The following is a 13430-nucleotide window of genomic DNA, read 5'->3' on the forward strand; positions in this document are numbered from 1 at the left end:
CTCAAACTGAAAGAACTGAAGAAAAAATTTAAGCCTCGAGTTGCAATATTGAGAGATTCTATGGGCAAAATATTGAATGATGCAGGAAACATCCAGAGAAGATGGCAGGAATACACAGAGTCACTGTACCAAAAAGAACTGATCGATCTTCATCCATTTCAGGAAATACAATATAGGTGACTAAAATCTGAAAAATAGGGGAAAGACTTATGAGTTTAGTTTTGTGAATGCGGTGTAGTAAATTACTTAGTGTGGCTTTTGTACCCAGAAGTTTTTGTAAACTCCAAGGTGGGATTTGCTATGAGCAACTGAGGAGCTCTTGATTGCTGAAGCTATCCACTTGGGTTATTTCTGTTGGGCGTGGCACAATACAATGTTCTGGGAGGTTCCCACTCTCTCTCAGGTGCTTAGAGTTCTGATGCTATGATTGGCTAGTTTGACCACCCTGCCGGGCTCAAAAGGAGGTCTCCTAGAGGCAGAACTCTCTCTGATTGCTGGTGGAGGAAGACGTGCTGCTGAAAGAGACACACGCCCTGGAAAGAGACACGTGCTGCTGGGAAAGAGACACAAGAGACACGCATTGCTGAGTGAGACACAGAGGGACATGCACTGCTGGGGGAGAGACTCTGAGAGACTTGGTTGAGAGACAGTGGGCTGGGAGAGAGACTGAGCATTCTTCCTGAACTTGAGTTGTAGCCTGGTGCTTCCCTAATAAACCCCGTAATCCATGAGTTCTGTGTGGCCACTGCAGCAAATTATTGAATCCAGAGGAGAGGTGGTGGGTGCTTTGGGAGGAATGGTTGGTAAAAGGTCTGGAGGGAGGCAGCATGTCTGGCCTTGCAGTCATAGGCCTTGCGCTACTGATAGTGATTCTGCCTTCCTCTTGTGGGATCAGAGGAGGTCAGAATATGTGGCCTCCTTGCCGTTTTTGCAGTGAAATTTAAATTACAGAATAGCTTAAAAATACAGTGTTATTTAATTAGAGTAAAAAAATATTGCTTTGTTCTTAAGGAACTTGCTTTAATGCAGAGAGCTAAGAGATGGCTCTAGAGTCTGAGTCTGTGGCTTAGCTTTGTAACTTATTTGTGCGATTGTGGGCAAGATATTTAACTTTCCTGAGCCCTAGCTTCCTTACATGTAAAATACAATAGCACTTATTTTGTCCATTTTATGGAGTTCTACAGATATACAGATAAAATAATAATAATAAAAAAAACCTCCTAAAAATTAGAAATGCTTAATTAAGTGAGTATGTTTTTCTTCTTCAGGCAAAAAATGAATCACAAGTAGTGCCAACTGCAAGTAAATGCTGCATACAATCAGACTTAAAGGTACTGCAAGTATTTCATCTTAAGATCTTACCTCTACTCTCAAATTTGCCAAGTAAACCATATTAAAAACCCATTGCAGAAGAGCTGATTCCAACTCCTAGCAATCCTATAGAACAGAGCAGAACTTTCCTGTAGGGTTTTCAAGGCTGTAGGCTTTATGAAAGCTGAATGACTGCCTCATCTTTCTCTTGCTAAGTGACTGGTGGGTTTGAACCGCCAGCCTTTTTGGTTAGCAGCTGAGTGCTTAACCATTGTGCCACTGTTGTTGTTGTTATTTGCTGTCAAGTCAGACCTGACTCATAGTAACCCCTCCTTGGGTTTCCAAGGTGGTATCACTATGGAAGTAGATTGCCCAACCTTCCTTCCAAGGAGTGGTTGGTGGGTTTGAACTGCCAGCCTTTTGGTTAGCAGTTAAGTGCCTTAGGCACTACGCTACCTCCTAAACCCTATTTGTACAGTCTAAAAAGTAAACTTTTTCTCTCTCTCTCTTATTGCCATCAAGTTGGATCCGACTCATAGTGACCCCTCCCTCCTTGGGTTTCTGAGACAGTATCACTACAGAAGTAGATTGCTCAACCTTCCTTCTGAGGATTAGCTGGTAGATGTGAGCTGCCAGCTTAAATCCAAAATGTCATAAATTGTAAGTGAGACTTCAAAATATTGAGATTCCATAATAATTAAGTTAGAAGACATACTGACCTCTCTCTTATTTTATCAGTGTGGGCTTTATTAAAGATGTGGAGTCCTATGTTCAAAATAAAATGTTAAATAATTTGTGCAATTATTTATATTAAAATAAAACAGCTACTGTGATTATATTTCAATAAGCACGGTCTTCCTACCCCCATTTTGTTAGCTGCACGAAGTCTGAAGCTGTATGTCTTTCCAGGAAGTAGGTTGCTCACTGTACATTCTACTTCAGAGCCTTGGTAAACATCTCTGGGTTCATCTTTTTCTATAGGAGACATTTCCACACCATAATAGGAAATGGGTGATCCACCATCAACCTGAGGGGGTCCTAAAGATGGAAAGATTTATGCAGTTTAACAAGATGAAAAGATTTCATATACTAACTTAATTATGATTTATTACCAAAATGGAAATTACCCCATCGTAACAGTATTTCTTTTGCTTTGGGTCTACCCTGTAATCTGGGAGGAAGGCATGGGCCAGGAGGAACAGCTGGAGTCTGCACAAGTAAAGATTCAGATACCTGCCAAAACAAAAGCAAAAACAAAACAAAAATGCCCTAAACCAAATAATCAGATTGCTTTCATTAATGGAAAATAATACAAACACAAAGATTATACCAATTGACTATCAACTGAAAAGGAATAAAGTTCTGAATAAAATAAAACTCCAATTAAATCATTAAAACTTAAATTTTATACAGACAAAAAGACACACACTATGTGACTATTACATACAAAAGCAAGTCACTAGAAAACCCCCCTCAAACCCTTCCTTTTTCTTCTTACCATAACTAAGAAATAAACAAACGAACAAAAAAAACCCAACCTCCAACACAACCTAAAGGGCATTAATTTTGAGCCTGTCCAAATGGATCCATCAATCTCCTCCTAGATAAGAAGGTGTGTTTTTAACAGTCTATAAATACACTTGTTTTCAGGAAGTTTAGACTTTTTTTTTGGCTACTTTACTCTATGTTCTATTTTCAACCTAAACATTAACCTACTTAAACAAAAAAACAACTTTCCTTCTACTTAAAAAGATACTTGGTATCTTTTCAGGTATTTGCTACTGCTTTTAGTGTCTATGCAATTTTTTAAAAAGTATCTTTTAGTTTTATTTTAAAAGATGCTCTCTTAAAAACATTTATACAAACTCAGTACCCTATTCTTTAAATAAAACGGGAGCTCTGGTGGCATAATGCCTAAGGTACTTGACTGCTAACCAGAAGGCTGGCAGTTCAAACCCATTAGCCACTCCTCAGAAGGAAAGTAGGGCAATCTGTAATGATACTGCCTTGGAAACCCAAGGAGGGGCTATATTCTTTACTTGTACTGTATTAGTGTTTATGCTGAACATTCTTTTGAAAACAAAGCAAAATAGTTGGTCATCTTGTTATTCAGAAGATTATCCTTTATAAAATTTTGTCTTATTAAATCTAGGGTGATTTCATATTGTAAAAAAATGAAGCAATTGGATCATAAGCCCTTTTTTAGGTAGGACTCAGGCTCAGTTCACAATAGTTAACATTTTCAACAAAATTCTTTTAGTTTGCTTTTTTAAAAAGAATACATTCATTGTATTAAATTTCATTTGAAAAAAATGAAAAATATGACCATTCCAAGAACCATTCTTGTTAAATTCATGAAAAGAAAAACCATCACTCCCATTAAAAAACATTTGCTGCAGAACATTGCAAATGTTTCATATATACTCAATGGCATGCTTCAAAACTATTTCAGTCATTGAGTCCCTAATAATAAAATAGGAGCCCTAGTGAAACAATGGTTAAGTGCTCAGTTACAAACTGAAAGGTGGAGGTTCAAACCCACCCAGTGGTTCCACAGGAGAAAAAACCTGATGACTTGCTCCTGTAGAGATTATAGCCTTGGAAACCCTATGGGGCACAGTTCTACTGTCACGTGGTCACTATGAGTTGTAATCAATTCAACAGCACCTAATAACAATTAAGTAATAACGGCCAACTTTCTGCAGTAAGTAAATATAAAATTTGGGTTTAAACATTATAAGACATTTTATGGCTTGTTCTCACAAATTCATGATTTATGAATCAGTCTTTAATTATTTTATTTCTATTTCTGCTAGATATATGCAATTTATCTTTCTAAAAATTTCTCCAATGTTTTCTTTGTTTTTTCAAGGTGAAGTATTAACCAGACAATAGACATCTGTAGGGATACTGCCTTGGAAACCCAAGGAGGGGTCGCTAATGAGTCAGATCCGACTCGACGGCAGTCAGTTTGGTTTTTGGTTTTTTAAGTTTCATATCAGGATATCCTGGTTACTGTAAAATTAACCACACAGCTTACAGAAATTACTTTCATATATTTGTAGATACAATTCAGTATCTGGGGTGAGGCAGCATCTGGTGATCCCATCCCATTTGGTCAAACTTAAAAAACAACAACAACAAAAGAATCTACACATAAGTATTACCGCACTCTGTCCTCCATCACTGATGCAGTAAACTCGTAAACGATAGAAACAGCCTGGATTCAGTCGATCACAAAGGTGTTCCCTAGTAGTTCCACTGTATATCATATCCCATTTGTTTCCTGTTGGGTGAAGAATAGTGTGCAATCAGCTACGAGGTAATGTTTAACGTTTTGGTATCATGGACACGGCAGGTATCCTAGCTTCACTAAATAAGTGTTTATGTAATTTATCAGAAAAAATCTAAGCTCATTACAAGTTTCCTGGAAATGATCTAATTTTTTTATGTGTGCAGCTTCTTAGGCAAATCTGTATGGCTTTGTGGAAGTGAAATAGCTTTGTAACCCTGTACTGACTTTGCCTTAGATTCATAATCTGCTTTTAATTAAGCATTTTAAATGTGTTTATGGTCCAGTAATAACATTATAACACACAAAGAGTAGAAAGAATAAATACCATAGGAAGTGTGGTCTTAATTAAAATACATTTTTTTTTTTTTTTTTGCAGGAATAGGTCATTTTATAGAAATAAAGACTGTTAAATGTATGAATCAAGAAGAAGGTTAATTAAGCATAGAATTTATTTTTATTAAAAGTAGTATCATTTAACTTAAATTTTAGAAGGAAATTTGTCTCTGATACATCTGGGTATAAATCAAACTGAATGAATTAAACATCATAGTATCTAATGACTTTAGTTGAAGTATTCCAGGACTGAACAATGTAAACAAATAGGAAAATGTAAATATAATAATTTAGGTGTACATCAATCTTATTTTTATTCAGTACATTTCTGAAGATCATTATTCAAAGTGGGTCAAAACAGGCAAAATCCTAACTGCTACAAGCAAAGAAGAACATCAAGGAAAGCCCAAAATAAAGCAACATCTTTTTATGGTAGGAAATGAAGAGCAAGAGGAAAGGAAAGAGATAATATGAACCGTACAGTCATTAAGAGTACGGACAGGTGACAGGTATAAATCTATCAAGTGAAAACCTTTTAAATAAATAGTTCTTACCATTAGGACCTTCTGCCATCTCCACTACATATTTACTGATGGCTGCCCCTCCACTGTCTTTGGGTGGGTCTATCCAAAGAAGTAAAAGTGATATTAGGAAAACTATATAGAATTTTAAAATGACAGAAAATTCTAATAAACAGAATACAAAACCTGGGATTGTTTAAAAAAGAATCACCTGCAGTGCCTATTTTTAATACCACCAGCACATTACCATATGCTGTTAGGGAACCTTAATTTACTGTATTTTTCCATGTTATAAATACAGTTTTCTATAACAATACTTAATGGCTGTATGATAGTCTACTATATAGCAACAATTTCTAAAACCAGTGCTTCACTTTAGACTTTAAGGTTGTTTCAAATTTTTGGATATTATATAAATAACACTGAAGTTCTTTGATTGTTCTGAATTCTTGAGGCAAGAACCAAGTTTACTTGATCTGTTTTTCCAGTAATTATATAAGCAGGTGCTCAATAAGTATTTGTTCTAAAAAAATGTGTGATCTTCATTTCTCATGAGTGAGTCAGGATGACCCAGGTCACTTTCACTACAAGGTTATAATCTTTCATTTCATACATGTTGCTCCTGCTTGTAATCACAGTGGGTCTCAAAAGTTCCTTCTATATCAAATCTGAATTTAATATGCATGCACAAAAAGCCTTCTATGAAAGTTTCTAGATAATGAATAACTCTCCTATTTCTTACTAGACTTGCTCGAGCTAACAAATTTAATATCTTAAAATTATCTTCATACTCAATTTATTTTAATAAAATACAAAATTAATAATCTACAAATATGCATAATATCTTACCCCACGTTATTTTAAAACTGTGTGAATGTATCTTTCCTTTAACTGAAGGCTTTATAGGTACTCCTGGTTTATCAGGGCATGTAGTAAATTCCACTACTTCACTTGGATTACTTTTACCTTCTGAATTGTAAGCAATAACCTGTGATGAGAATGCAAAGACATAAAGAATTAATATGTTTTGACACTTCCTGAACAAAATGATTTGACACAGTAAGAAGTTTTTGGAGTATGAAGACTTGTTTGCGAATCTCTTGTCTTTATTAATAGAGACTCTACACATGTGGTGAGTATTCCAGTATACTTCCCTATTAGAGTCAGTCCTGGTAATAAAAGTGTAATCTAACATTTTGATATTGAACAGGAGAGTCATCATGGGATCAAGGTATAATCTGAAGATTCATCACAGGCTTTAGGTTTTCTTTATTCTTTTAATTATGTTTGGGTTTAGAAAAGCATCCACACCACAAATTCTTTCCATTTTCTTTCTTCAAAAGGGGAAGCCTCACTCCTTTTCCCTCGAGTATGAGTTGTACTTAATGACTCGCTTCTAATGAATATCACGATGTATAACTTGCCTATGAAGAAGTCCATGTGGTGAGGGATGGAGGCCTCTGGCCAAAGTCAGTAATGATCAGAGGGCTCCTGGCAGCAACCATGTGACCATGGAAACAAATCCTCCAATTGCAGTCAAGCCTTTAGATGACTGCAGCTCCAGCTGACATTTTGATTTCAACGGCACAGGGGTCCTGCGTCAGGACCACTAAGCTAAGACCATGAAGCTCTGACCCACAGAAACTGTGAGATAATGTTTTAAATCACCAAGCTTTGGGTTTTTGTTATGCAGCAGTAGATAACAAATACAATTCATCCCTATATATTATAATATTTGGTTTTAGAAATTTAATTCTAAATTTAATTCAGTATTTCTACTTTGTTTCCTCTAATGAACTTAGAGCTCAAGTCCAATATCATATCATGATTTTGTCTCCTCCACACATGCCTCCCTGGTCTTATCCATCAATAAAACATCAGTAAACCATCTACCTAGTTGCCCTTGCCAAAAACCTAGGACATCCTCGAGTCTTCTTTCTTTAAACCTCCATATTAAATCTTGTCAACTCTACCTCCACTTCTGTGTTCTCTACTACTACCACCTTACCCAAAGCCTCATTTATCCTATCTTTTCTGGATGACTGCAGTATATTATTAACTAGTTTCCCTGCTCCCAGTTTCTATTCCTACCCTTACTCCATCCACTTTCTATACAGCAGCCAGAGAGACCTTATCAGTTCTCTGCTCAGAACCTACCAATGGCTTCTCATCTTATTCAGAATAAAATCTAAATTTGTTGTCCTGGCCTTCTGTTCTTAGTTGTCATCAAATTGGATCAGACTTATGGCAACTTTGTGTACAACAGAATGAAACACTTCTGTCCTGTGCTATTTCATGATTACTGGTATTTTCAAATCCATTGTTGTGGCCACTGTGTATTTTCAGAGTAATCCAACCTAAAGGGCTCATCCTCCAGCACTATGTCAGAGAACATATTTGATATGATTCACAGGGTTTTCAATGGCTAATTTTTGGAAGCAGATCACCAGGCTTTTCTTCCTAGCCTGTTTTACTCTGGACACTTCACTATAACCTGTATTGAGTGACTCTGCTGGTTTTTTGACTCAGCATCATCGCAACACCCAAGACACCAAAGTCAGGACAAACTCATTGACAGTGGTGGTATCATGGCCCATATGATTTCAAACTGACTACCTCTTTCACTTCCACTTTACGTGTTTGCATCAGTAGTTATTTCCTCTACCTGTCACTGAAGTGAAAGTATAATCCAACATCGTTAAGAGGAAAACAGAAATGACTGTATATACTTTTTTATAAATCTTATAAATATAAAACTTGTATTTGGAAATTAAAATGACCCAGAAGTTTATTTTTTAAATGAAACTAACTGTATAAGATAAAGTATAGAAAATACAATTACTATATATTGTATAATCAAATTTCCATTATTAAAATGTTTTTTCCTATGGTTAAGAGGACAAACAACATTTCCTTCTGCTTTTCAATAATGAAAACAACTAAAATAGCTTCTACTATTTATTTAAAGTGATTTGACTAAATAAGCATTGGTAGGAGAATTTAAATGTTGAATTTATAAACAGGTATTTTGTTATATTCTTGGGGAAATTTCTGCACAAATATGTCAGCTGGTTTATATTAACTGGTATATTAATTAATTCAGTCAGAGAAATCACTGTGTGCTAAGAAATATCAGTGTTATTACTGACCAAATCAAAGAGTCAAAATATATCCTATAAAGATGATACTACATTAAGAAAGATACAATTTCAGTTACTAGGTACCTAATAATAATTTCAAGAGTTCCCACGGTAGAAGAATCTTCAAAGATTACTAATACCTCAAGTAAGCAAGAATAATATGTAGTTCTTCCACACCTTCCTCCTGGAATTATTCAGTTAAGAGGCCAATAGATGGGCTTAGAAAGGTAAGCATTTTGGCTGGGAGGTAGAACTAACTAAATAGAACTAACAGGGGACAAAGTTATGATAGCTTCTTGGCCACAGCCAACCACCTTGAGGTAGCAAGTTGTTGGAGCTGTGGACTTGGGACCACAGTCACAGGGAACATCAAGCTCAATTGACACAATCGACTACACACAAACAAATGTCCTACTCATCCTACTTTGATTAGTGACTGAGGTCTTAAACGATTGCAGGTGGCCATCTAGATCCAACAATTGGTCTCTCCTCATCCAGAGCAAAGAAGAATGAAAAAAACAAAAGATGCATGGAAACAATTAGCCCAAGGGACTAGTGGAACCTATGTGAACTCAGTCTATATGACTCTGAGATTAGAAGAACTAGATAGTGTCCAGCTACCATTGTCAACCACTTGAAAAGGGATTAAAATAGGAGATTCTGGATACAGTGGGAGAAAAATGTGGAACAAAATTCAAAATCATAAAGAAAACCAGGCTAACTAGTCTGTTAGAAACTGGCAAAACTCGTGAGATTATGGCCCCTAGTCACCTTTCAGGCCTAGAACTGAACTCAATCCCTTGGCTTCCAGCCAAACAATAGATATACACAGAAGTGAACATTTACACCAGGTAAGTACACTCCTTAGAACAATAAATCATAGGAGATCAGAAGAGCAGTATTTGCACAGGGGAATAGCTCACAGGGCAGGAATGCATAAGGAAAGAAGGAAAAAGGGAAAAGGTAACCACAGGGAGGAAGTGAGAAGAGAGCTGTTACATTATGGGGACTGCAATCAATGTTATGAAACAAAATGTATAGGAACTGCTGTATGGAAAATGAATTTGATCTGCAAACTTTCACTCAAATCATGTCATCATCATCATCATCATCATAAATAATATATATATTACATAGAAATAGGAGCTCTGGTGGCATAGTGGGTAAGACATTTGGTTGCTAACCAGAAAGTCAGTGGTTCAAACTCACCAGCTGCCCCTTGGCAAAAAGATGAGGTAATGTACTTCCATAAAGATTTACAGTCTTGGAAACCCACCGGGTACGCTATGAGTTGGAACTGACTTGATGGCAGTGGACTGCTTTTTGGTTTTTATATAGCAATACATATGTAAATGTGTGTGTAAACCGTATGTATGTGTGTACGTGTTGTTGTTAGATATTGTTGAGTGAGATCTGACTCAAAATGATTTTACAACAGAACGAAACAATGCCAGTCCTGTGCCATCCTCTCAATCATCACTATGCTTGAACCCTTTGATGCCATAACTGTGTCAACTCATTTCTTTGAGAGTCTTTCTTATTTTTGCTGGTCCTTTACTAAGCATAATTTCCTTGTCCAGGGACTGGTCACTCCTGATAACATGACCAAAGTCCAAGAGATGAAGTCTAGCCATTCTTACTTCTAGAGAGTGCTGTGGCTTACTTCTTCCATGACAGATTTGTTCCTTCTTCTGGCAGTCTGTGGTAAATTCAACATTCTTCGTAAATACCATAAATCAAATGCATCAATTTTCCTTTAGTCTTCCTAATTCATTGTCCAGTTTTCACATGCATATGAGGCTTATGAAAAGACAATGGCTTGGGTCAGGTCCACCTTCATCTTCAAGGTGAAATCTGTGCTCATTAACACTTCTAAAGAGGTCTTTTCCAGCAGATTTGCCTGGTGCAATTTGTCCTTTGATTTCTTGACTGCTACTTCCATAGGTGTTGACTGTCGACCCAAGTAAAATGAAATTCTTGACAACTTCAACATTTTCTCCATTTATCATGATGCCACTTATTCATCCAGTTGTATTTGTTTTCTTAATGTTGAGATGTAATTCACACTGAAGGCTGTAGTCTTTAATCTTCATCAGTAAGTGCTTCAAGTCTTCACTTTCAGCAAGCAAGGTTGTGTCATCAGTATATCACATGTTGTTAATGAGCCTTCCTCCAATCCAGATGCTGTCTTCTTCTTCATACAGTCCAGCTTCTTGGACTACTTGTACAGCATACAGATTGAGTAAGTGTAGTGAAAGGATACAACTCCAACATACAACTTTTCCAGTTTTAAACCATGCAGTATCCTGATTTGTTTGAATGACTGCATGTTGGTCTATGTACAGGTTCCTCATGAGCACAACTGTATTTTTTTTGAATTCTTTGCAATATTATCCATAATTTGTTATTATCCACATAATCAAGTATCTTTGCAGAGTCAATAAAACACAGGAAAACATCTTTCTGGTATTCTTTGCTTTCAGCTAAGAAACATCTGACATCAGCAATGGTATCCTTCATTCCATGTCTTCTTAATCTGGCTCGAATTTCTGGCAGTTCTGCTGATGTTGATGTTCTGCTGCAACTGTTTTTGCATTATTTTCTTCTAAATTTTACGTCTGTGCAATATTAATGATATTGTCCAATCATTTCTGCATTCTGCTGGATCATCTTTCTTTGGAATAGGCACAAATGTGGGCCTCTTCCAGTCAGTTGCCCAAGTAGTTGTCTTCTAAATGTACTGGCATAAATGAATGAGTGCTTCTAGTACTGTATCAGTTTGTTGAAACATCTCAGTAGGTATTCTATCAAATCCTGGAGCTTTGTTTTTCACCAATTCCTTCAGTGCAGCTTGGGCTTCTTACTTCAATACCACTGCTGTTGTTGTTATATGCCATCGAGTTGGACCTGACTCATAGCGACCCCCCCTTGGGTTTCCGAGGCGGTATCACTATGAAAGTAGATTGCCCAACCTTCCTTCCGAGGAGTGGCTGGTGGGTTTGAACTGCTAGCCTTCTGGTTAGCAGTCAGGCACCTTAGGCACTACACTACCAGAGCTCCCAATACCACTGGTTCTTGATTATATGCTACCTTCTGAAATGGCTGAATATTGACCAATTCTTTTTGGTACAGTGACTCTATGCATTCCTTCCAACTTCTTTTGATGCTTCCTGCATTGTTCAGTATTTTGCCCATAGAATGTTTCAATATTACAGTTCGAGGCTTCACAGTCCTTTCTTCAGTTCTTTCAGCTTAAGAAATTCCAAGACTGCTCTTCCCTTTTGATTTTTAAACTCCAGGTCTTTGCACATTTCATTATAATACTTTGTCTTCTTGAGTCGTCCTTTGAAATCTTTTCTTCAGCTTTTTACTTCCATCAATTCTTCCACTCAGTTTAGCTACTCTCCATTCAAGAGGAAGTTTCAGAGTCTCTCCTGATGTCATTTTCATCTTTTCTTCCTTTCCTGTCTTTTTAATGACCTTTTGCTTTCTTCATGCATGATCTCCTTGATGACATCCCACAACTGGTCTGCTCTTCAGTCACTGTTGTTCAAAACTATTTTTCAGATGGTCTCTAAATTTATATGGGATATACTCAAGGTCCTAATTCTGCTCTTGATGGTGTAGTGCCTAAAGCATTTGACTGCTAACCAGAAAGCTGGTGGTTCAAACCCACCAGCTACTCCCTGAAAGGAAGGTTGGGCAATCTACGTCTGTAGTGATACCACCTGATACCACCCCAAGGAGGGGCCACTATGAGTTGAATCTGACTCGACAGCAGTGTGTTGTGTTGTCGTGGACATGCTTTAATTTTCTTCAGCCTCAATGTAAACTTGCATACGAACATTTGATGATCTGTTCCACAGTTGTCCCCTGGCCTTATTCTGACACTGAAGCAGCTTCTCTTTTCCACAGATGTATTTGATTTCTGTGTATTCCATCTGACGAGATGCACATGTATAGCCATCACTTAAATGTTCTAGAAAAAAGGTATTTGCAATGAGTATGTTGTTGGTCTTAAAAAATTCTATCATGAGATCTCTAGCGTCTTTTCTGCCACTGAGGCTGCTGTTTTCCAACTACCAATGCTGCTTCTTTGTTTCCAACTTCTGCATTCCAAAGTCTGATTATCCATCTTGATGCCATGTTTAATCAATTTCAGACTGCAGAAATTGGTGAGTATCTTCAGTTTCTTCATCTTTTGTTTTAAGGGGTTAGTGTGTAAATCTGAGTAACAGTCATATTAACTGGTCTTCCTTATAGGTGTATGGCTATTATTTCTGTCACTGACAGCAATGAACTTCAGGATATATCTTGAAACATACCTTTTAACAATGAATATGACATCATTCCACTTCAATTACTCATTCCTGGCATAGATCGTATGATTTTCTGATTCAAAATGGCCAATACCAGTCCACTTCAGCTCATTAATGCCTAGGCTACTGATCTTTTATGTATTCCATTTCATTTTTGATGACTTCTGATTTTCTTCTGACACTATATCAGACAGTGTTTTACTGCTATTCATAAGGTTTTCAGTGGTCAATTTTTTCCCCCATGAATAAACTTTTCCTTGATTTTTTTACAATAGTGGACTCACACAATATTTATCCTTCTGTCATTGATTTATTTCACTCAATGTAATGTCCTCTAGGGAGCTCTGGTGGCGTAGTGCCTAAGGCATGTGACTGCTTACCAGAAGGCTGATGATTCAAATCCACCAGCCAATCCTTGGAGGAAAGGTTGGGCAATCTACTGTAGTGATACCATCTCGGAAACCCAAGGAGGGGTCGCTATGAGTCGGATCCAACTCAATGACACTGAGTT

At 37.0% G+C, this 13430-nt stretch overlaps 1 protein-coding gene across 1 annotated transcript in view; it reads right to left on the reverse strand.

The window, feature by feature from the left end:
* Window positions 1–13430, reverse strand: part of FNDC3A (fibronectin type III domain containing 3A) — a 341318-nt gene that overhangs the window by 25970 nt on the left and 301918 nt on the right. Inside the window, 5 exon segments of the mRNA XM_042781725.1 lie at window positions 2174–2349; window positions 2439–2544; window positions 4479–4597; window positions 5494–5562; window positions 6310–6448. Of these exon segments, the coding sequence (XP_042637659.1) occupies window positions 2174–2349; window positions 2439–2544; window positions 4479–4597; window positions 5494–5562; window positions 6310–6448 (609 nt within the window).

The sequence above is a fragment of the Orycteropus afer genome, unplaced genomic scaffold (genome assembly GCF_000298275.1).
Source record: "Orycteropus afer afer isolate SDZICR_OR568_19922 unplaced genomic scaffold, OryAfe1.0 scaffold00157, whole genome shotgun sequence".
In the NCBI taxonomy this organism is placed as follows: domain Eukaryota; kingdom Metazoa; phylum Chordata; class Mammalia; order Tubulidentata; family Orycteropodidae; genus Orycteropus; species Orycteropus afer.